We start from the raw sequence: 23709 nt of genomic DNA on the forward strand, positions 1-23709 counted from the left end.
ACACATCTAGCATTTGAGGTGTTTCTTCTTTTTTACCTACTTTCCTAAAAAACTAACATATGCTACAGGTTTTAATTTTATTTTACAGTAAACAGCACATGAAAGTGCTTGCCGGAATATTTATTAGATTCATCTGTTACCTTTTTGTAACATGATCTGCAAAGAAAAAAACCACTATGCTCATGGTGATGCAAAAGAGCATGGTTGGTGCACCGTGACTGCGATATGGACTGGTTGATCTTTACTGGACCCTATGCTACAAATGAAAGGCCCATGGCTTTACTACATCTCACTGGGTTAAGCATTTGCACAAGCAATGTTGTTTGAATTATCTAAGCTCTCTGCTGTGTGTCACCTATAGACTAATACTTCTCACTCCATGCAAAATTCAACTAAGCTAAATGCAAGCACTAAAAATAAAATTCAGCACTTTCTAATCAGTGGTTCCATAGCAAAACACAGCACAGAAGGGGCTCACACGGCAGCCAGCCTCCATGGGATGCCAAAGCATTCGAACTGGGGGCCCATCTTCTCATCTAACCCCTAGTGTTTACACAAGAAACTGGTGAGAGATACTAAGCAAAGACAGCAAGCCACAGGAGAGCAGCCAACGCTTAATAAATGCAAAACACATCACAACCTAAATATGTTAGCCTAAATGTTGAATGACTCCTAATTATTTATAATCAGCAGTCATTAAGAGTCATGCTTTTCCCCACTGATTCCTGCAGTGGAGAGGAGGCAAGCGTGAAAAATGGGTTAGCATCCCTTCTGTGGGCCAATTGCTCCTGTTCTCATAGGGACTCAGCCAAAGCCCATTAGGAAGGTACTGACCTCAATACACTGTGGATCAGGCCCTAAACGCCACACAAGTCTCCAGCTTCCAAGGAGGCTATGCTCCACCTGGCTTTATAGGCAAAGGGAGAAGACATGAGCAGCCTCAAGTTATAGCCTCTTTCGCAGAAGACTTTTAAGGTTCCCATGAAACCAAATCAGCAGTTAAATACTGCATAACCCCCAAATTACCTCCCACAGGCTTACAAAGTAATGGCCACCTTCTGGAGAAAGTAAGGGAGGGAGGAGTAAAACATTTATGCATAAACTCAAATGTATGGCAGGTGTGCCCAGCATTGCTGTGCCACTGCAGCACGCATTTGCACCTGCAGATTGCCTGCTCCCACCCTTGACAGAGAACCTGTCTGCCTAAAGGCTGCACAGGTGGGTGCCTGGGGAAGGTAATGGTGATAAGATACAAAAAAGAGCATTTTTTTAAAGCAACCTTCAGCATTCAGACCATTGCAATCATCTTACACATCCTACCTCATGTCAGACCTTTGTTATTGTCAGTGAAGCCCACAGCTTTTCTGCTGGGAGGGAGTCCTACCCAGATCAAATGGAGTCTATATGTAAAGGCTACTAATTAAAACGGCTCCAGAAGTCGACAACTGAATTCTCTCCCCTCCCCCATCATCCTCCCCCAGCAAAGTAAAACTTCTAACCAAAAGTTCATTGATGCCAACTGGCATATGCCTTTCTTGATGGTGTTGAAGATCTTAAAGGAGAAACATTTAAAAAGGTGCTTGTGAAACATCAGAGAGCCACTGCACAACATTTTGTAAATAGATGATCTGGAAGGTTGTACAGAGTTGCTGAAAAACACCTTTTGTGTTTCCGGCTACTTACCACAAGCTCATCATCACAACATTTCTAGAACTTTGTGAATCTGCACCATAGGATGCTTGATGACATAGTGAATAACTCTTTCATTGACGCAGCAGTAGTACCTCTCAGACATGACTCTGGCATCTACTCCCCATCTACTCCAAGACTTAACAGCAACTCCCAGAGCATATGCAAAAGCCATGTGAACAATCGCTTCCACCAGTGCAGACTCACGCATGCAGAATGACACCTGCCACTTTATTCTAACTCGATCAACCATGTAAATCATGAGAGAGAATCTCCTCTTACATCTGTGGTGAAAAGAAACCAGGAGATCCTCCGCTAATTTCATTCAACCTATAACTCTATTCTTAAACGGGCGTTTTACATACAACATCCCAGTCCCACCAACACACATACATAGAAATGATTCCAGGGTAGCAGCCTGTGTAAATAACGCCAATCAGCATCCAAAGACCCTTTTAAATTATGTGGACCAGGGATTTTTAGGTCAGGTCCTTATCTTCAAGCAATCACTGTTTCAAGTTAATTTTACTGTAAAAGTTTGCATTAGCGACAGTTTGGAATGTGCTACACGATGACATTTCCTCCACCCAGATCAGTGGGTTCCAGGCAAGGAACAAAAGAGACTTCTCAAGGAAGAGGAATGGACCCCCACCAGTTAGGGAGACAGCAAGGAATTAAGATAACATAAATGATTGTTATACAACCCCTCGAGGTGACCTGTGTCACCTCTGCTTCTTGAGCACTGCCATTATCCAACTCTCTTCCCAGCCTCCTCTTCACACTGCCCTCAACAGATCTGCTTCACTGTAGGTCTTGCTTATTCTGTCAGGAGAGCATCTCTCTGCTCTGCCTGAGAGGACCTTCATGCTAAATGCCTCTTTGGATCATAAATACCCTAACAGGTTTTTTTTCACTCCAAAATGTACCAGAGGATGCATTGTCCTTGTCACTCCAAGCCTCACAGGAGTCCTCAGGGCATTCCAACCCTCAACAAGCTCTGTAAAACGCAAATAACTAGCATCAACAGACTTTGTACCCAATTGCAAGAGTTTATTGCGAAGCTGAGGGCAATTCTTGACATAAAATTAGGCCAGTAGATAATGAAGCTAGATTGTCACCTACTGGCACAGGCTTTTGAGAGCATGACTTCGTGGTTCTGCATTAAGTAACCCAAGCAGAAGAATGCAGTGGTAAATTGGAGCACATGTAGTTGCACCCAACGTGTGCTCATTTACAGGTTCCAGTAGGGAATTTGGGTGTGTGTTCATAAGAGAAAGGGTCTGCCTCCATGAACAGATGTTTCCCAGTGCTACCACCATGACAAAGACAAGAAGGTCCAGCCTGCAGTGCTTACAGATTCACAGCCATCTCAGCTGCCCCAGCGGTGAATTTACAGTACTAGTCTCAAAAGCTGGAAACTCTTAGGAATTTCCGTTTGACTATCCAACAACTATCCAACAGAGGTAAGGGCAAGACCTCAAATCCCATCTTAAATGTAGCACAGCCAAGAGCTGAACATACATCCACAGAGATAAATACCAGCATATAAGTAAGCTGTGATGGCTTGTTTCTTGAAACCCAACAAGAAGGCAGTTTAATAAGGGAGTCACTTGCACATCCTTAATTATGCTGGCTCCACGACAAGTTCATTTAGGCAATTCCAAAAACATGGCAATTGCAAAATAATTTATAACTCGACCATAACTGCTTATTGTGAGTAATGTACATTGCATGTTATTTTCAGATGATAGCAGAGCAGGGAGGGGTAGCACCCTGACTTGGCAAAGGTCCCTAACGACTGCCTTTCGTTAACCCCAGAAAGGAGAGAGAGAAAGAGACAGCCATCATCATCACCACCACCATCACCACTCATCTACTTCTGGCACCCCAGAGCTAAAGGGAACACAGGGATACTCATCCTGATACAACATGTTAGAAAACAGTATTCCCCAGAGGATACAGGCAAGCTTATATAAGCAGCAGTGAAACCGGGCAACTTTCCAGCGAATTTATCCGACTGCCTCCAGTCTCCCATTTCAAGGTAGCTGAAATGCTGAGTGCTGAATAAAGTCATTTGATCCACATCCCATGTATTTTAATAAAGAATGGGAAAGAACAGACACCTATTAGTGTTTGCTAATTTTTATTTCCTAAAACGCTGAAATGTAAAACATCCTTCTCCTTTCCCCTGCCTACATGGTCCCTTTTAGTTTTAAGTCACTCACAGGCATCTCCAGCACTGAAACAAAAAGAAATACATGCTTATAAATAGAAGCCTTCTGAGTGGATTTTTTTTAAAAAAAAAGTTGTACCAGATACCAATTTAAAAAAAAATAATTAAAAGCACAATAACAAAAGCACTCTAATCTCTAAGTGGAATGTCCTTTTCCCTTTCCACCTGCTTCCATCTCTGCCTTTCAATTCCACTCCTTGAAATAAACTGGGTTCACTGGGATCACATGGCAGTAGTCACATGAGACAACTTCACGCTCTTTGCTGACCTCTTAAGAGAAAGTTTAGACTGGATGGACCTACCTAGGAGAAGGGAACAGATGAAGCAGCAATGTTACCATGTGGTTTGCAACATCTGCGCATTTTTATTTTTATGTCTCACTTTTCAGGTTGGAAACTGATTCTGCCTGACTTCCAGAAAGAGCGAAAGTACAGTCTACAACCTGAAGGGACAGAAAGCTGGGAAACAGATTTTCAGTGAGATCATTTCATACCTCTTCATGGTTTGTGTTTACTTTAGTTAACATCCACCTAACTTCAAGGGCTCTTTACATTTTGAAGAAGAATTAACTGTTGCTTAGTCCTGAATGCTCTCCCTCTCAATTACAGCTTGATAGCCTGAGATATACACACTGCTGCCCTCTGCAACTCCTCCGGCAGAACCAAGGAAAAGCAATTTCACTGCTCTCTTTATCGCTTAAAAAAAAAAAAAAAAGCCAAACAAAATAAAGGATTTTCCTTAGATTCCTCTAAATTTCTCGTTGTTTAGGTACATTCCACATTAAAATAAGTTTAATCCTGCAAGACAGGGAACTCTCACAACCAGACTGCCAAGGATTTGGTTTCCACAGCAGCCAAGATTCCTGGAAATCCAGAAGCATCTGTACAAGGCAATACTGCATACAGCCAGACCACGCCTGAGACCTGCAGATACGAGGGATGCCCGTCACATCCCTGCCGAGCACATGCTCAGTGCAACCCCACTTACACAGAGGCCTGGCCAGGAAGTCTGGCTTATCTGGGACTGCCACAAAAGCCAGCACTCAACACTGTGCCCAGGTCCTGCTCCGTTCTTGCGTTGGGCTGAGGTTCTGCCTTCACCTCCCAAAAAGCCTACGCATCTCAGAGGGCCAGCAATGCAAATGCAACACAGTACACCTGGCCAAATGCAAACGCAAAAGCAGCAGCCTAAATTGTGTTCAGACATCCAAACAAAAAACTCCTGTTGCTCTCTCCCGTGGTGTCTAACGTTTATGTCTAAAGGTAACATTTTCCCCCATAATTAAGGAGTCTGAAATACAATATTCTTCTGAAATTCACCTACTACAAAAATTCGTACTAAGTCATTCTGTATCAACTACTCTGCACCTACATACAGGGTCTTACACCTCTGCAGCTGAAGTACTGGTGCCATGAACAACGACTTCTGTCTAACAATGCTAAAATACTGATTTTTGACAGCTTCTCAGTCCAACTATGACAACCAAAATATTCACCTGAAATCTGTTTAAATGAGAGCACCATAGAGGAGCACAGAGCTCCTTCCTTCCTTTCTTCCTTCCTCCCTTCCTTCCCTTCTTCCTTGTCTTCCTTCCCTTTCCTTTAGGCCCTGCCTTTCTTCCTTTCTTTCACTCTTTCTCACTCTCTCCCTCTCTTGCAAATACCTGGCAGAATTTTTGATATCTTTGTTCAAGGTTCTTACTAATTTATATATATAATTATTACTTTTTTAAGACTAGACTTATTTTTAGCATCTGTTTTGAGCCTTGAAGATAAATGTAGCAATAAATCACAGTCCCTTGAAATATTTTTATTTCTTTAGATGTTTTGGTACCCTTCACATTGAGGTTATTTCTCAGAGAAAAAAATAAGCGATTTCATGGTGCCAAAGGAAATGTATGCAAGGCTTTAATTCTGATTTAAGTTAGATGGCTGAAGAAAAAGGTCTTTGGAAATTTCAATAGCAAAATCAACCTACCTCCCCCTATCCTCTGAACCACCAAAGGAAAGTGTTCAAAGCTGAGAACAGGACTTTTAAATTGTTTCCGCTTGTATATATGCAACATTAACCTCTATCATTTCAGCAAACAAAATGGTGTCTTGGAACAGATATTTTAAGCTCAGGGAGACCGTCAGAAGAAGATGCTGATGCATATCAAATTGAAATATTAAATAAAACCTGCCATAATTTTTTTTCCTTGACCAATACGTAGAAAACATGGCACTGACTTAGATTGGGATGAATGTGGGGAATCAAGTTGGAAGAAATCCCTTGAGGGATTCCAGATCCATACTGTTTTTGGCAGAGACACTGTGATCCTGTACCCGTGCTGGTGTTTGAAAGATGCCAATGTCCATTCACTCTAATCCTTCAGCCAAAAGTCTTTGAAGGTAAGAAATAATTCATCGTACACACATTCAGAAAAGGAAGCTTAAAATAATGCTAAAACAGCTTAGAAGTCTCGCATTTCTCTAAGTGAAATTCTGCTGTTTCCAGTTTTGCTTTCTAGTGAGAGGTGTGATCCTTTATGAAGGCACTGAAAATGCCTGTGAAAAACAGAAAGAGTTTTATAGCAGTTTGTGACTGAATATTTAAATATCAATTAAAATAAAAGGATTCCCATGTTGCTCCCATGGAAGTCAATGGCAGTCGTGCAACTGGCTTCATGATAGAAGCAAAGTTTGTATCGTACCAACCCCCTGAAACCTGGAGTAGTTCAAACTACAAGGAGTCACTCTAATTATTACAACTGCATGGGAACTGTCATAATTATTTCTTTTCTTGTTCATACGAAGAGCCTTCAGAATAGGATATTTGCAAAAAAAGCACATTTCCAAGCTTAGGTCCTGAGATAGATTTATGAGAAGTTATCTCAAGTTTCAGAGATGAAGGTTATAATTCAGTGATTAAGGGTGTCTGGAGCCCAGACGTCCCACTGAAGGGAACCAATTAAAAGACAAGGGCTTGAGTAAGGAGACTGGAAAGCAACACTTAAGAGTAAATACTTAAAGCCTGGACTAGTTAAAGTTGCTAAAAATCCTTTTGGTATTTCAGTGAGTTGTGGACTGGGGCCTTAAATGAAATAAAGCTCAGTCTTACAACTAAAGAACAATATGAAATTGTGACTATACCACGCATCGGCTACAGGGTTAATTTTGTCTCATCCCTATCTCACTGTAGATCCTGCATGTCAAGCTCCCGGTTTTGAGCCCTCAGCCCAGGAAGGGGTGGATGTCCCCTGAGCTGCTGGGAGCAGGCAGCTCTGCCTCCTTGGGGCAGCCCCGCAAAGGCCAAGGGGTAAGGAAAGCACGTGCCCATTGCATGGGGCATGGTCCGTAACCCGCAGAAGCAGCAGGCTGGACCACAGCTGAGGTGAGGAAGCCAAGCCTCCCCTCTCCCATCCGGCAGCCACTATCCCTGAAAAGGCCTCCTCTTCGCTGTGAGAAGCCGTAGCTTCCTGGGCACTTCCAATGGGAAAATCCATGGAGTTTAGCAGGAAGCATGCCAGGCGGTTGCAGTCGCCTCCTGAGCCCACTCTGCACGGATACGCCTTGCGGTCAGCACTGAAACCAGTCCAGGGTTAAGGGCTTAATCATCACAGGTGCTGAGCACCCCCAGGAGACTCAAACAACTCGTGGGGTCCAGCCTCTGCCCTCCTCCTCTCCAGCAGAAATACAAATTCGAAAATAAAAGCAGGAAGACAGCTTACGAGGAGCGTTTTATCTGAGGTAAAGTTGGAGCAGGCTGTAAACTCCTGTGGGACATCTAGGTTTACACACTTCGGATGAAACTGTAAATTGAATATTAAACACACATTTTTATCAAATCATATTTCTCCCAGAGAAGGCTGAGGACTGCCTGTTTATTTTTTTAATCTGATTCCCTGTGTTTACAAGTGGTAGGAAAGCTGGTTATATCAGCCGCTCCATCTTTTTAGTTCTATTCGAGTGACGTTGATTTTGTTTTTCTAACACCGCTAAGAAAACTATAACGCAAAAAAAAATAAATCTATAATCTGTGAAAAGGCACTCTGAAATCCATCAACCAAGTTGTATCCATAAATGCTTTCCCAGCTTATCAAAAAAGCTTCATTTGCATTATCTGTTATCTTTAGATACCCATCCTGGTCTATAAACAGAGTTATCAATCCCGTTCAGAGGCCAGTCCACAAATTGAAGTTTTCTATAGAAGGAATTAGCTATAAACAAGCCCGAGGCAATTTTCTTTGACAGCCAATGGTAAACCATAGGAAGTAACTTTAACAGTGATTTACAGTTCTTCTCTGGTTTCCATCCAACTTTTCCTTCTTGTGCTTCTGTTCCATCCAAAAAGGAATTTTTCAGATGTTCTAATTTCCCATTCAAGATGCAATCAATCCCAACTCTAGGTGTGTCTAATCCAATTTTTACGGTATGTTCATGGGCCAGCACCAGAGAAAAAGAACTCTCTTTTTATTTTCTTTCAATTGCCTCTGCTGCAATCACAAGACTTGTCATCTCCTGGTGTGAAATGCACAACAGTAGAAGAGAGAGCGAAGGAGATTTGAGAGAGAGAGAGAAATGAGCCAACCTACTGAAAGGGAAGGGGAAAAGAGATACACGAAAATAACATTAACATTTTTGAATTATCCTACACACTGAAAGCTTCCATTTACTGGAATAATTAATTAACTCAAGATTTTTAAAGCCTTTGCAGAGTTTTTAAGTTACTCATTTAAATCACAATATGCTGTTAGAAGTGGTATATTTAGGAATGGATTCTAGCTTCACACCACCCATCTTCCTCATCTATACCACAGTGAAGTCAGATGCAAGTCCTGTACCGCCTGCTCCCACACACCACCCCTTTGTATTCGAGTAAACCCCATCGCACAAGCTCCTACACCACGGAGGGTCAGAGGACTGCTCCTCCTTTACGAACGAAAAGATCTTTTCTCTTAACAGCTTAACATACATTCTGGCTAACTCTGAACTTGCAAGAGACGTACATTTAAAATATTTATTTTTCCATCTCTAATCAAAAAAGACCTCCAAGCCACTGACACACACAGCGGATCTTAACGTGCATCACAGGCACAGCAAAGAAACAACAACCAGGGGCATGGTTCCTCCCTGGGTAAACTACAGCAAACGAAAGTAAAGCAGCCAAAAACCCACTGACGACAGAGACCTTCGTGGATTTAAATCTGTGAGAGCAGCTGCAGAAGAACAGAGGAGAATTATACTCAAGAGTTTAGCAATTAATAAATATCCCCTGTACCAACACAGACCAATAAAAATAGTTTCCTTTTACATTAAAGCAAAATACATTTATAACTCAGACCATGAATCCTGTACACTCTCCTATTCCTTTTCTCTCTATATCCGTACACATGGGAAGCATATATATACACATATATATGTGCGTGGATTATTTTTCCCCTGACTGAAAGCTACCCTAATGGGTAGGCACTAATGGATTTGAAGTGATAAGGAAAAGGCGGACATGCAAAATGCTCCAGAACTTCTGTTCCTAATCAATCACCAGAGATCAGTGACATCATTCAAGCCTTTGATCAGAGCTCCCCTTTCAAGCTTAAAAAGGGGGATAGATTGACCCACACCAGCGGAGGGACTGAAGAAACACCTAGGATACAATTCACAGTGAAATATGAGAAGTCACCGGCATCCCTCTTCAGAAAAACTATCCCTTCCCACCTTCCTCAAGGAATACAGCGCGCATTCCAGAGCAACCAAGCACAAACAACAGATTTATCTCTTTTCCCCAATAATTAGAAAACAGACAGGGAAACAACACATCACAAAATTCTTTCAGGTTTTATTTTCCAAGCCTGCCACATGCATTTTATCCCAAGCAGGAGGTTTATTACGTTTGCTGGCATTTAAAAAATCTTCTCAAGTACATTAGTACAAAAAAAAAAAAAAAAGGAAAGAACTTATTTTTCCAAAATGCCTGAGCAGCTTTAAGAACTAAAGGCTGACGTCCGTTTTTAAAGAAGAAATAATTTTCAGGAGAACCAGCATCATGGCGAGCGTTCGCTATACTTAGCACCGGCCTTTGTCCACATCAGGGCATTCAGAGAGTTGGGATCACTAATCCCTCTTCAGCTAAAATTGAGCTCCATTGTTTCTCAGTTCATCTGAGTTTCCATGGCACTTACTAGGACTTAAGTGTTATTTACTTAGGGCGGTTTGTTAAAAACAAAAAACAATAGCTAAGTCTTAACGTGAGCATCAGGTTTTCTTTGGTTTTTTTTTTTCCTTTTTACTTTCAATAAGCTCAAGATGCAGTCAGCATTTTACAGTCTCAGAGACTTCTTCTGTCTAAAAATCTTCGAGAAAAGCAAAGTTGAAAATAGACCTGAAAACGTTCACTTCATTGTTTTGGCTTGGTTTTCCCCCATCTGTATTTTTAAAAAATCTAATTGAGCCTCCCGAACAGCAGCAAAAATGTAGTTTATTATCTCCCTCATCAGGTGATCAATGATTTCATTAATAAGACAGATAACAAAACTGTCATATCATCGACACAGTTATGAAAGATGATCCTGGCTTCTTGCTCCATTTTCCAAGGTCTGGGATTCTCTGTGGCAGCTCTGAGTCCATTCAATATTTTCCACAGACAGAGAAAAGTGAAAATCCATTTTGAAACCAATTTCAATTAGGATCCAGAAGCTGTTATCACAGGTGTCGCAGAATGGGCCCGTAAGTGGAAATGTCGCCTATCCATTCTGAAATGAAACCTTATCAGGGGCTACGAAGATGGCTGAGGACAGCCTATCTGTAAATTACTTTTCGTCCTGTGTTAACTCAACCCTAGTTCTGTCATATGGAATTCTTTCCAGCCCCTCGTAATAATCTAATGACTAACTAGGCGCTGCACCAAAACGGCTTTTATTCTGCTCGGGCTTCCCCCACCGAACGGGGCTGCAAATGCAAATAACCGGAGGCGGCCAGGCAAGCCGGCGTATTTAGTAATATCATTTAAAGCTCTCATAGTTTATTACGGGGAAGTAACGGGCTTGCATTCTGAAGCCTGTCTCCACCCATTGCATTCCTGGTGATTTTTCAATTGCAAACTCCAAGGCCCAGTTATTTCATTAATTCAGCACCCAAGTAGTGAGGCTTTTCTCTCACATCTTTCAGTCTCCTTTTAGCAAATTATCCCATGACGGAGGATTTATTCAGTCAAAGACCTCGGACTTTGAGAGGCAACAAAAGAATCAAGAGACTTTCTGGTCCACCTGCCTGGCGAATGATGAGGCAGGGTAAAGCCTCCCCTAGAGAAACCAATCAAACCATTGTGTGGCACAGTCAGACCTTTTCAACTGTCAAGCCAGGAGAGCAGGAAAAGAGATGAAAGAACTCAGGATGAAGCTACCATTTACAGAACCATGTGGGAATGGTCTCCGAAGATTTAATAATTGGGATGGAACTCAACTTTCTGAAAACTAAAAGAAAGAACAAAAAAAAAAAAAAAAAAGGAAGAAAGAAGAGAAAAGAGAGAGAAGAGAAAGGAGAGAAAGAAGGGCAGAAAAGAGGGAGACCGGGAGGAGGGAAAAACACTACTGGTCAGGCCCAGAAGGAACTTTTCTACAAAATCCTCTGTTGTTATGTATGAACCCCGACGCTGGAAAAGAAGAGAAAAGCAAGCACACGACAGGGACAGCGAGTGAGCACAGTTTGTAATACTAACTTCAGTTTCAGCAGTTTATCATCCCATCTTCGGAAAAACTCCATCAGTACAAATCTGTTCTATTAAGCAGAACAAAAAACTCCACTTAGTTTGGGATATCTGGGTGCCTTTTCAAGCTATTCCATGTGTGGGACTTAAGTTTTCACGTTTCCACTTGGCTGCATGTGGAACATGCATGAGAAGTAGTACTAAATGAATGGAAACCAGCGTATTTTAAGCGGTTGGCATGTGCAAAGAATGTGCACACACAGCTCATATGTAGCAAGGCTTCAGCTGATTGCAGGCACACAATTAGGAGCTGCTTTTTGATAATCTGACCCATAAAGCCTTACAAGCCAAATTTTAAAATCATCTGAAAACCTGGTATTTCCTATGTACTTCTCTTCCCCAAAGCGGCACTGCGCACTTGAAATATACATTCATCAGTACGTCCAGATCACATTTACAAGTAAATCAACATTTTTCTGAATCGCCAGCCTTACGAATAAAAATAGAATCTGCAAATTAATTGCGACCACTTGCAGTATACATCAAAGGCAACAACTTTTAATGGGAAATAAGATAACAACACAGCAACAAAATCCATCTCATTCCTTCTTAGTTGGGATGGCAAAAGACTGCATCTCCCTCTCCTCCCACCCTCACCCCCAAAATAATGAGATATGGCTTGGAAAGAATACAGAGAATGTAGTTTTAATACAGTACCTTCTTTACATAATCACATACCATATCCTAAGCACACTTATTGGCATATGTATTTAGTAACAATTTCTATGTAAGCAGAAGCTGAGGCTTTACATCTTCCAGAAAAGAAAAAGAAAAAAAAAGGCGGAGGGGAAGTAAATAGAAACATACAGAGCAGGGATATAATCAAATGCAACACTGACGCCTGATTGTTTCCTTGTAACTGGAGTTAGATATGAAACAGAAAACATCTAGAAAAGAAAAGATGAATGCCGTTTGAAAACCTGTTAAGTAATTTAATTACTCCAACTGCCTAAATTTACACAGCTCAAATCATAAAGCCAAATACTGTGCCTGCCAGAGGGGTTGCCTGGTTTTAAGTCAATTAGAAGGATTTTTTAAAAATTCTCTTTATTTACTTTATGAAGAAGACCTACTCCATGTCGCTCCTTCACTTGCAGATTCCCGAGTCTGGACCCAGGAAAACTCTCGGAGACTTTTCTTCATTTTTTTTTTAGCATCCTTCCAATCCCCCCCAGCCGCCTGGCACCCCTGTGTTTGTTGACACCCGTTTCCAGCAGCTGTGAGGAAGGTGCCATCACTTGGAGAAGCAATGCTGCTGCAGAGCCTGGCCACGCTGCCAGGCAGCCTCCCCACTTTGGTGGCACGGGCTGGCACAGTGGTGCAAGGTCATTAGGAGGCACTTTCTCTTTTAGGGTATCTTCCCCAGAGACCAGCACTTACCGGCAGTGAGCGAGCCCTTTTCTGGAAGGCTCACAATAGCACTGAAGCTTCAGCTGCCAGCAGCCTTTTTCCTACTAAAAATCAAACCTCTTGGTTGCTTTCCCCCGCTCCCCAGTACTCTGGGCCTGAATTTTTTGAGGTCTGATTGATACTGGACTCCTGCAAAGCACAAGCTGCAGAGTATAGTACCGTTGCATGCTGCAGAGACCCATTTTAAACCTTTTTATTATTATCACTTCCTACTATATTTCAAAACCCAGGTATAATTGTAATATGGCTGCTAGGGCGTTAGGGGCGGGTTTTTTTTTGTTGTTTTTCAGGAAAAAAAAATCCCTAGTGTACAATTCCCTAAATTTAACCTCCACCTTGTCCAGGTGGCAGGCTTCTGCTGCTAACTAATGTTTTCTCCCGATTCCACCTCGTGTTATCCAGCAGGATGTTAAGTCATTACTTACTGATTACAGTGATTGCAGGGATAAGCCACTCAATCATCTCTTTCTGGAACTTGCAAAGGGATACAGCAGGATTGACATTTAATATCCCTTATGCTATTAACCACTGCAGGGAGGGGAGAGAAGGGGGGAAAAAAGGAGGGAAATCTCAGCAGAATTAATGAAGCAATACTGTACTGCACTTGCAGATCATTGGCTTTAGAGCAGGGTAAGCGTAGGGCTGGCTCACAGAGGAACAACACTAGAAAATAGTATCGGGCAGAATGAGTTATTATAGTCTTCAATAAACCCTAACTTGATGACTGAAATTTTATTAGTAAGCATAAAGGACCACAGATGCATTACTCCGAATGAACATGTATTTAATCAGCTACTCACATCAGATTACAATATACCAAGACATACAGTCCCCACTTAATTACAATCTCCAATGCTTTTCTTCCAATACTTCCAAGCATCGGGAGAGCTCATCCTCCCCAAGGATAGGTACCTTCCTTCAGTTTATTCTCTTAAGACCTGGCCACAATTCTTAGAACAGAAGGGTATACAAAATCTTACAAGTTCAGGTCTTTGCCCTTACTTTTCCACACCACGACGTGTGACCATTCTACCCTCACTTTTCATGCTGCCATATGCCACCATTACAGATAGGAATTACTTGCAATATTTGCCTCACTGGAAAACAAAACCCTCTGAAAAACCTATACACTGAAGACTGTCACTTCCAATATCCAGTACCACAAGATGTTGTTTCCTTCTTGACCTGAAAATGAGAAGTGAAGAGGGCCCTTCCATCCCCTCTGATTTCAGGAGGAGGAGGGCATCTCCCGATCACTTTACAGAATCAGGTCTCATATAATCAGTTCGGGACTCAATGTGCAGGCCACTAAAATAGTACAGGCAATGTTTCTTGATACCTAACAACCTCTTTTGAACTGTGATCTCTCACATCAGTCCAACGAGGGGGCCAAGAATGGATATTATGATTAACACCTACTTTATGGTGAGCTTGAAAGCAAGCAGCAGGACAAGTAACCAACTCAAAGTTTAAACAGGAAATGTGATTCTTATGGGGTTGCAGACTGCTGAATACTTCCCTCATTCAATCCTGAAAGAACTACTAGGAAGAAAAAGAAAAAGGAGACGTAGATGAAGCTGGCTCTTCCTCTGAAAGAATCAAAGTGGACGAATGAACTTCCTCTCATTTATTCATCTATCAAGCTTGGTTTAGAGTTACATTATCATTAAGATAATAATTTCTGCTTTCTATCACTTTAAAGTATGTTCTCAATAACTATCTGATTCTGATAAAGGTAGTCAAGTCCACAACCTACATACGTTTATAATTAGCTTTTTTTTAAGGCAGAGTAATAGGTTAATAAGAAATATCAGATTACACTGGAACGAGCTCATGGGTCAAAAACTAGACAAAACACATCAAACTGAAAATAAGTGCTTGCCTGTCAGACACTGAAGGACTCCCTATACAATAACTGCATTGTTTTAATGCAATGTTAAAAACATCAGTTTAGAGCCAAAATGTGCAAAAGAAGAAAGCTTTTTAGTCACCAACAAAACTCACAAGCCAAACGTGAATAAATCACGGTTGAACACAGTATTATAATCTCATAATGTTCACCAAGCAATGCCGCAAAGTGCAGGTTTGCCTTTTAAAAATATTAATTCATCCTAAAGTGAAATTCCCTGTACTTTTTAGAAAATAAAGTGAAGAATTAATTATATCCATACTACAGATTCAGTGGGAAAAAAAATAAAATTGCATATAGCTGAGGGCTGTATTAGGTCAGCGTGGGGTTTTTTGGTCAACACCACTTAGGAAGTACTCTAACAATAAACCTGATTCACCTACAAAGCAGAGTGTGGAGTTGAAGCAGCCAGCCTGGCAAAGCATTAAAGCCACTGTCTAATTGTAAGCATGCAAATACCCACATTTGGGCCAAGGGAGCTATTCCTCCGCTTAAAGCAAGGCGTTCGCTTGAGTACTTTGCTGGACTGGAGCTGAAGGCTTTCCTGCGCGCTGGGACTCCCCGGGGTGCAGGAGGGTGCTGCCCCAGCGCCGGCGGCACAGCCCTGTGTTTTCTGCTCAGTGCTCAGCCTGACGTACCGACTTCGCGCCCTGCTGATCTCAGCCACAGCTCGTGTGCCAGGCTGCGAGGAGAGGGCAAACTGCTCGCCCTGCCCGCCCTGCCGCTCGCCAGCAGAGCAGCAAAGAGGAGCAGCTGAGAAAAAGCCTCCACGTTGGCATTCATCACACTTCAGCAAGGCAGGTTGCCGTGTGGACTCCTGCAATGTTTACAGCGTTTCTTTTTAACCCTGAGATTACTTGAAATTATAGAAGGTATCATATTATCCAACGGAGGTCTAGCAGGGCAGGTTTCATGACCTGCAATACCAGGCGAGGGCTCTTCAAGGGGAGCACAGAACTCATTTTAATGATAGAAACCTTTGTGTGCACGCAGCAACTTTCAGGATGATGACCTAAATACATGCATAGACATGGTAAGGAACAGGGTCTTACTGCTTTGTCTCCAGAAAACTTGTCAGGGATGGGCCATGTGAGAAGACAAGGCCTGACAACATAGCAACGTGGTCCGGGACACTGGGCTCATTACTCCAGTGTAATGCCAGTGACATGGTCACTGTATTTATTTGTTGTTATTATTACTTTGCCAAAGCAGGTAAGTCTGAGGCTATTAAACCACATGACACACAAAAGTAAGCTTACTTTATACCCTAGCACAAACTTTTTATTCATAGAGCCTTTTGTGAATGAGCATCTCCGTCAGCAGTTTTCTTTAGTAGTTTTCCCTCCTTGGATATTAGCCTAGCAGTAAATATAGCAGTCAAACAAAGAAGGAGTTAAAGGAACAATTTTCAAATAAATGTATCCTAGTAAACTGCGTGCAGTTTGGTTGAGATACGCAAAATGAAAGACAAAGGAGAAAAGATTAAAAGCTTGCAAAAATTAATTCAAAACAAAGCAAGAGTGGTCCCAAATTACAAAATCCCACTGGGGATCAAAGTGCACCAAAGATTTTTGTTAGTTATTACAAATTATGTTGGTTTTTTTTTTTTTACTTTTTCAATCACATGTTTTTTAAAAGAAGTTTTAATTTGCTCCAGCACTAACACCTTCCCCACATGTTTCAGCCTGGAGCACATTTTAATGGCTTAGTTGTAAATCCCTGAAATTAGGGGTTTATAATGGAAATGCTGGCAGGCCCTTATCTAACACAGTGCAAGCATCTTAGCAATATAGTCAGAGTTTGTAGTTAGGTGAGTGCAGCAGAAATCTTTTTTGTATTAAGTAATGGCAGGAACTCAGCCGAAGTGGCTAACGTGTAAACTAGAGCTCATGCTTGCTTATTGTTTGAGCCTACAGTGCAGCTGGTACCTTCCGAGGGGCACCCACAAGTCTGTGCCTCTTCACTGTGAGTTTTCCACACTCGTTATTCATTTTAACACAGATTCTGCTACTGAGTAGAACTGGTAACTAAAAGCTTTCAATCTGTTTATGATCCAAGTTCTGACTGACTCCTTCAGAAGACATCAGAGCTACTGAGAAAATACTAGTTTCTACATCACAGCTCAGACAGCTGTCACTCCAGTACGTGTTACCCTGCAAACTTTGCTAATTAATGTGCTGTCCAGAAGGAGAGAAGCACTGATATTAGACATGCTCATGAGGTGACATCGGTATGATAGGCAGATGTTGCTCTGCGATGACAGCAGAGTCTCCTGACAAAAACAGCACGGATCATTCTGTCCTTTTGTTATTTTTAAGGGTACCTTACCTTGTTTAACAGAGCATTCAAATGCAAATCATAACCATTTAACATTACCACAGCCCTCTGCAAAAAAAAGGCACTGAATCAACAAAAGCTGCATGTTTTGTCGGACTGGTGTCTTATATCAACTGATGATGTTCCTGTAATAATACTCATTCCAGCATTAAAGAACAAAAGATGCAAATGCGATGCAAGCTCCAGCTCTCATGCAAATTGGTCCTTGTAACCAAAATTCATTATCATGACAATCACATCTGCAAGAAGCAAAACTATAAAACATTGCAACAGTAAAACTCATGTTTAAGTTCCTTAAGTTTTGGTGTTAGTATTTGTTTTGGTACATACTCAGTGGAGTCTCTACACTAGGAGGAAATTTTCATATCCAGGAAGGACTGGAATTTTTTATCCCTTTGAAGCCCAACCCTGTACCTCTGGAAAGTCGTTTGCTTGGTTATACACAACAGTCGATTAGAAACCCAAACCCTGGAGAGCCTGGTGACTTCCCTAAATACAAAGACTAACAAGACCAACCCTTACCCACTGAAAACAAAGGTAACTGTCATTACCTTAACAAAACGAAGCCTCAGGGCCCAGGATGTATACTACATTAGCATCTCATTCCATTAACAGGAGACAGAAAGGTGACAGAAATTTCTAGTCATTCATTAGACTTATAATCATTGCAGCTCTTGGGAGTTTGATGCCACTGACATGCAGTAATACACCACCTAGATGAAGCAGGTAGTTAAGAACTAATATGACCCTTAAAGCTGATAGGTAGAATAGAGAGAGAAAATTACCTGACCGCAGGGTAAATCAGTGTCAGAATTAGGCAAAAAAAAACCATCTTGAAGACTTCATTTTTAGCCCTCTCATTCTAAATGTTTAACGACAATGTAAAAGCTAGCCCAAACAGTCAGAGGTATGTGCCAATACCAAGATTAAGTACAAACCCCTGACACATCAAACAATACGCATATATGTTTAAGTGAGAGAGAAAGAAAATTATTTGACCACAGGGTAAATCAGTGTCAGAATTAGGCAAAAACATCTTGAAGGCTTTATTTTTAGCCCTTTCAATCTAAATGTTTAACGATAACGCTAAAGCTAGCCCAAACAGTCAGAGGTATGTGCCAATACCGAGATTGAGTACAAACCCCTGACACATCAAACAATGTGCATATGTGTTTAAGTGTGCATCTGTTTGAAAAGTTGGGCCAATGTGGAAAATCCTATTATCAAAAAAAAAAAATAATACAATGGGGAGCTCTTCAGCTAATGTGAACCACTGTAATTCTATTGACAGCAATGGATCTGTGCTGACTTACACCAGCTGAGGATCTAATTTCATATGCCTTAGAAAACTGATGCAGCTTTTTCCATAGCTGCTCAAGAGTTTCTATACCCTCGTGGGGATCAACTCCAACTAGTAGGTCAGCAGGTGCTGAGTTTGCTTTGAATCTGAAGTCCAGTCTCACAGACGGATACTGGGACTTGTGCCATCTAATTTTTTCTGACCCACAGAGATTCCCCTCTAGTATGGCTGCAGGATTCATGTATTTTCTGCTTTAGTCTAGTGGGAGATACATGCATCTTTGAGAACGTAGAAACCTTTCTTGAAGATATCAAAGTGAGAACCTGACCTGAACCACAAGCCCAGATGAGTGAGCATGATGGAAGCAGAAAGGATGAACAGCAAATGTTTTGCCAGGGATACACCAGGACTCCAAAATATGCAGAAAGACACCTTCCGTTTTAACCATTATTAGACTGATTTGCAAAAACCAACAGTTAATCTGCAGCTATCCAAAATCCACAGGTCTAAAATCTGCCCACACCTTTTCAAGCAATTTTCTTTCCTAGTGCAAAGAAAGTTTTGCATTAGTAGGGACTAATACACTCAGCCCTCTTACACTGAACAATCCCAGGGCTGGGATTACACACTCTCCAGAGAGGCAGAGAATATGTAAAATTGCCAAGTGAGGTAATCTCTGGGGAGAATTAAGCAACTACTCCAGATTTGCAAATCTACAAGCTGTACATTCACGACTTTGAAATGAATTCACAGGAGGATACACTATTAGCTCCATGTTTTGTCCCTGGCCATTAAAGAACTTTGGGGAAGTGGGGGCAGCCCTTTGTGAGAAGCAAGTTTATTTGTAAAAGAAGAGAAGAAAAAAACCCTTTGCCATTAATTTTGACAGAGCTACTTCTGTCTCTTTTGTAATAACTAATTATCTAACTAGTGTAAGAGATTTCAATGGCCAAATGCAAAGCACTCGCAAGCCCTGCCAGGCTAATGAAGACAATTTCCAAAACGCCAAAAACAGGAACTTCCTATAATAAATAACTTAGCACATTTACATCTCAAATTAGAACATCTGGAAGAAAAAGACTACGCCTGATGCCAAAACAGGCCTCATTGTATCCTACCACTTTCCACCACCACCACCCCCCCTTGTTCGTTTTCTTTTGCCTTTCCGTAGAACAAACACCAATCCAGGTGCAAATGCTCAATTCACAAGGAATGCAGTGAACATAAAATTACTGTAGGTTTGGCTGCTAGTAAATCCCTGCTGTTACTCACCATTGGAAGTTGTGCTGGAGGCAACAGCTTTCTCACTGACATCTGTTCGACTGGAGCATTTCACGATGGAATTCTCCACTTTTTTCTTCTCCGTCGTGGTAGAGCTATGGGACTGCGCCTCCATGATGACTTCTCATTACTTCAGCTCTCCTTCTACTAATACCTGAATGAAACAAGAGAGCCATAAACTTTAAATACTATGTGAAAGCTTAGCCCAAAACCTCTCACACCTCTCACCTGAAGAAGAGCCTGCAGCACAATTAGCGGCCCACAGGCCATTTCTGGATGCCCATCAAATCATGTTTGCATGCATGAATTCCTGAGGAATTTAAGGAAACACTAATATCAAAATTAAGTATGTTTGCCTTTAAAGAGAATCAGCATCACAAACTACTATGCTGCTTGATGGGTAGGTCCATTTTTCTGAAGCCTGTAGGGTTTCAATGGACCCAGGGAAAAAAGCCAGTATTTTTCTCCTATGTCCAGAGCACTTTGGAACAATGCAAAAGAAATGAATACAGACCTTCATGTTGACTGTAGAAGACAAATATTTAAATTTCAACATTCACACTATCCGAACACACTGCAGCAAGAATTATCCTGTCTATCTCTACACCTTGTCCTACTCGTGTAAACATCTCTCACTCTGTTTGTTCAGAAATCTAACTCAAACAAAAGTGCATTGGAGTAACACCCTGAAAACCACAGAGAAAGGCAAATATTATTGCTAGCGGCAGATAATGAGATCACTTTCTTTTGCACAAAAATGCTGAAAATGGAAAACTCCGCAGAGGTGTGTGTCTGGTTATTCTGCCTTTCCTGGCTGTTCTCAGTGTCATCTCCGGTGATACATTCATTTTATAGCCCGCATATCACTTCTCCTTATTCTCAGAGCCTTGACATTCCTGACATAAACCCAAGAAGCCCACAAACTTCTGAAAGGGTAACACTGCTTGTGCAGCAGTGTATCCACACCAGGCCCTGAGACTGCAGGGATTTTGGGCTGTGAAGAATACAAGCATTTCCAAGCGCTGGTCTGCAGCTTAACTTGACGCACGCCAGTCTGTCCAGGTAAGCTTTACACAAACTATCAATATTCAGCACATACCATGCTTAACAACCGAAGTACCGGGGTGCTTTGGTAGTTTGAACACGATCCTATGCAACAACAACAACAAAGTAACAGAGTGTTTTCAGTTCTAAACAGCACTGCAGTCATTAGCTAAAGGGGGTCTGAAACGGAAGGAAGTTGCACTGTTCTAGAACAACATTTAAATGAATTAAAAAACCAAAGCCTTCAAAACAAGCCACAAAGTAAACTATAATGAAGTGTAATTACATTAGCAACCTGTTTCCCCAATTCTGACAGTCCAAAAAAAAAAAAAACCCAACCAAAAAAACAAACCCCAAAAAGGCTACAAAGCCAATTCATCACAAACACAGCTGTCTAGTAAACCTTCCCCTTCCCACCTCCCTAGTAGGAGTTCTTTTTAATAGCACAATAAAACACTCCAAAGCCTCATTGTTATACAGTAGGGATCAAAGAAGAGCCCAATCACTAAATGAATCATTATTTAGCTAGGCAGCACAGCCAGGGAACTGGACTAGATGTCAGAGACTCTCTGCCACCAACCTACTGGTCTAACCTTCGTCAAGGCATTTTTCCTCCCTTGAGATCTTTTCTTGCTAAAAAAACAGAATAACAAAGCTCTGCCTGCCATGGCAGAGCACTTCTAAGAGTACTTTCAAGCTCTACCTGTGTAAGTGCTATAAATATTATTGTGATCTGTGAAACAACTTCCTACCAGAACATGAAGGGGAATGTCAAGCGTCTTCAAATAGGAAGCAGGAGAGATCTAACAATACGCAACTTGCAATAGCCCTCACTGGTACCCAGCACTGCACAAATCTCCTTGTGGAGAGGTCTTGTACCAGCTTGGTAAAAGTATTGTTCCAAATTTCTCATATGCTTTGCCCCCGCTTTACCCTTGCACACCTCATGCAAGAGCACCCACAGCTTTGGTCAGTTATCATATATATCAGGTTTTTCAGTCCCTTGCATTGGCAGAAATTGGGGGATGCTGCCAAGCTGTTCACCCCACACTGACCACAACATGCTTGTTTTCTCTGTAGAGCCTTGGCCACATAAATAGCAAAATCTGCCTCTACCCAGCCTCCGGCCACTGCGTGAGCAAGTCCTTCAATGTACCTTCTTGTGTTCAGAGTACCCTCTGTTGAGTTATTTAATATTCTCTAAAAAGAATAACTTTCTATGCTGTCTCTGAGGGAATTTAAAAAGCTATACATTTTCAGTTGTGGTTATTTTTCTTCTGTTTTGGCTTTTAAGGGCCAAGTCTGCTATTCAGGCGGCACCTTCATTTACATCAAAGAGTTTGACTGTGTGAGCTTGGGGGGGGGGGGAAGCTGCAGAATTTTCCCCCCATTTTCTTCTGTTCTCGGCTCACAAGCCTGTTTCTTTTGGCTAAAAGACATGAAAGGAAACAATTATGCTCCCTACTCAACTAGAAAGGAAGAAGCCACATACTTTGCCCCCATTTCACAAGGCCAGCAGAGTGGCATGAAACATTTGGGCAAAGGTCACAAAAACGATGACAGGTATCTACAGTGGTTCCACCAACTCCTGCCGTGCAGATGTCTGTGCAGATATAAGCAAGGTGCCCTCACTTATCTCCACCTCCTTCCCCTCTCCACCATAGACAGGATAGTATTTCCATTACAATCTGATCCTACCCACTGCTCAGAAAAGAAGGAGACAAAGGTACTGTAAGGAGTTAACACAGCTTTAATCTCCTAAAAAGCATCTTTGGATCATCTGCCATTCAAGAACAACAGTGGCTGCTCAAACTGGAATCCATCCATTCTCTTGGCTATGTTTTTCTTTCCCCAACAGCCTACTGATGCGATTTTTCTGGTGTTTTGGCACTGTTTTTTTTTAATGGAGGGAAGACCAGGAGATATAATTCCACATTTCCCACCACTTTCTACCACTTTCCTGTTTTATGCTACCTAGTGTGGACACTGGTAGAGAACAGAGGCCTGAGGTAGCAGCTTGAAGTGAATTTTTGGTCAGAAAATTGCAGAACTGGCCATGAGCTAATATAAACATCTGCTCTTGGTACCTGTTCTGGTTCATGTCTGCTTAGTTTACACACAGAAGGCTGCTTTTATTCATGTCAGCATGGAAGGGGGAACACCGCAAGAGTAAACTTTCTTACTTGGCTCTACACCCTGCACCATGAGCCGATGGCCCCAGCGCTGCAGACGTTTCCTCCCCGTGCCTTCCTTCCTCCTGCTCCCAACCCACGCATGTATGGCAAGGGCGTCTGCAGGAATTCCAGCAGCTCCAGTTGCACTCCAGTGCCCTATCAACTACGTGGTGATACAAATGGCTGGGAGAGTAAGGAAAGTCAGGAGAAATGGCAGGACTAATAATTAGAGGTATGTGTTTCGGTATATTTTGCCAAGCGTGCCCGATAGGGAAGCAGTCAACTGGAAATCAGTATGGTGCCCCAAAAATCTTTTTTTTCCATGAAGAACAACTAAAGCCAAAGTTGAAAATGCAAACCAGACACACATGTCTTCTAGAATCATTCTCCTTAATTTTGGCTGTGATTTTTATCTTCTCTCAGAAATTGTAATGAAATATGAGAATTGCAGTCTACCAAAAAAAAAAAAAATGTCCAGGACAATGTGAAGATTTCTTTCCATTGGCTGCTAATCCCTATCAAAAAGCATTCTAAAAATCAGCCAGCCTGACAGTCATCTTCACATTAAAATACGAAGTGGTTTATACGA

At 41.7% G+C, this 23709-nt stretch overlaps 1 protein-coding gene across 3 annotated transcripts in view; it reads right to left on the reverse strand.

The window, feature by feature from the left end:
- GLI3 (GLI family zinc finger 3) overlaps positions 1-23709 on the reverse strand; it is a 213756-nt gene that overhangs the window by 178919 nt on the left and 11128 nt on the right. For all 3 annotated transcript variants that reach the window (XM_063325609.1, XM_063325607.1, XM_063325608.1), the window contains exon 2: positions 19894-20056. In XM_063325609.1, the coding sequence (XP_063181679.1) occupies positions 19894-20017 (124 nt within the window). In that variant the 5' untranslated portion in view covers positions 20018-20056. The remainder of the gene's footprint in view (positions 1-19893; positions 20057-23709) is intronic.

Source organism: Chroicocephalus ridibundus, chromosome 2 (assembly GCF_963924245.1).
Source record: "Chroicocephalus ridibundus chromosome 2, bChrRid1.1, whole genome shotgun sequence".
Taxonomy (NCBI): Eukaryota; Metazoa; Chordata; class Aves; order Charadriiformes; family Laridae; genus Chroicocephalus; species Chroicocephalus ridibundus.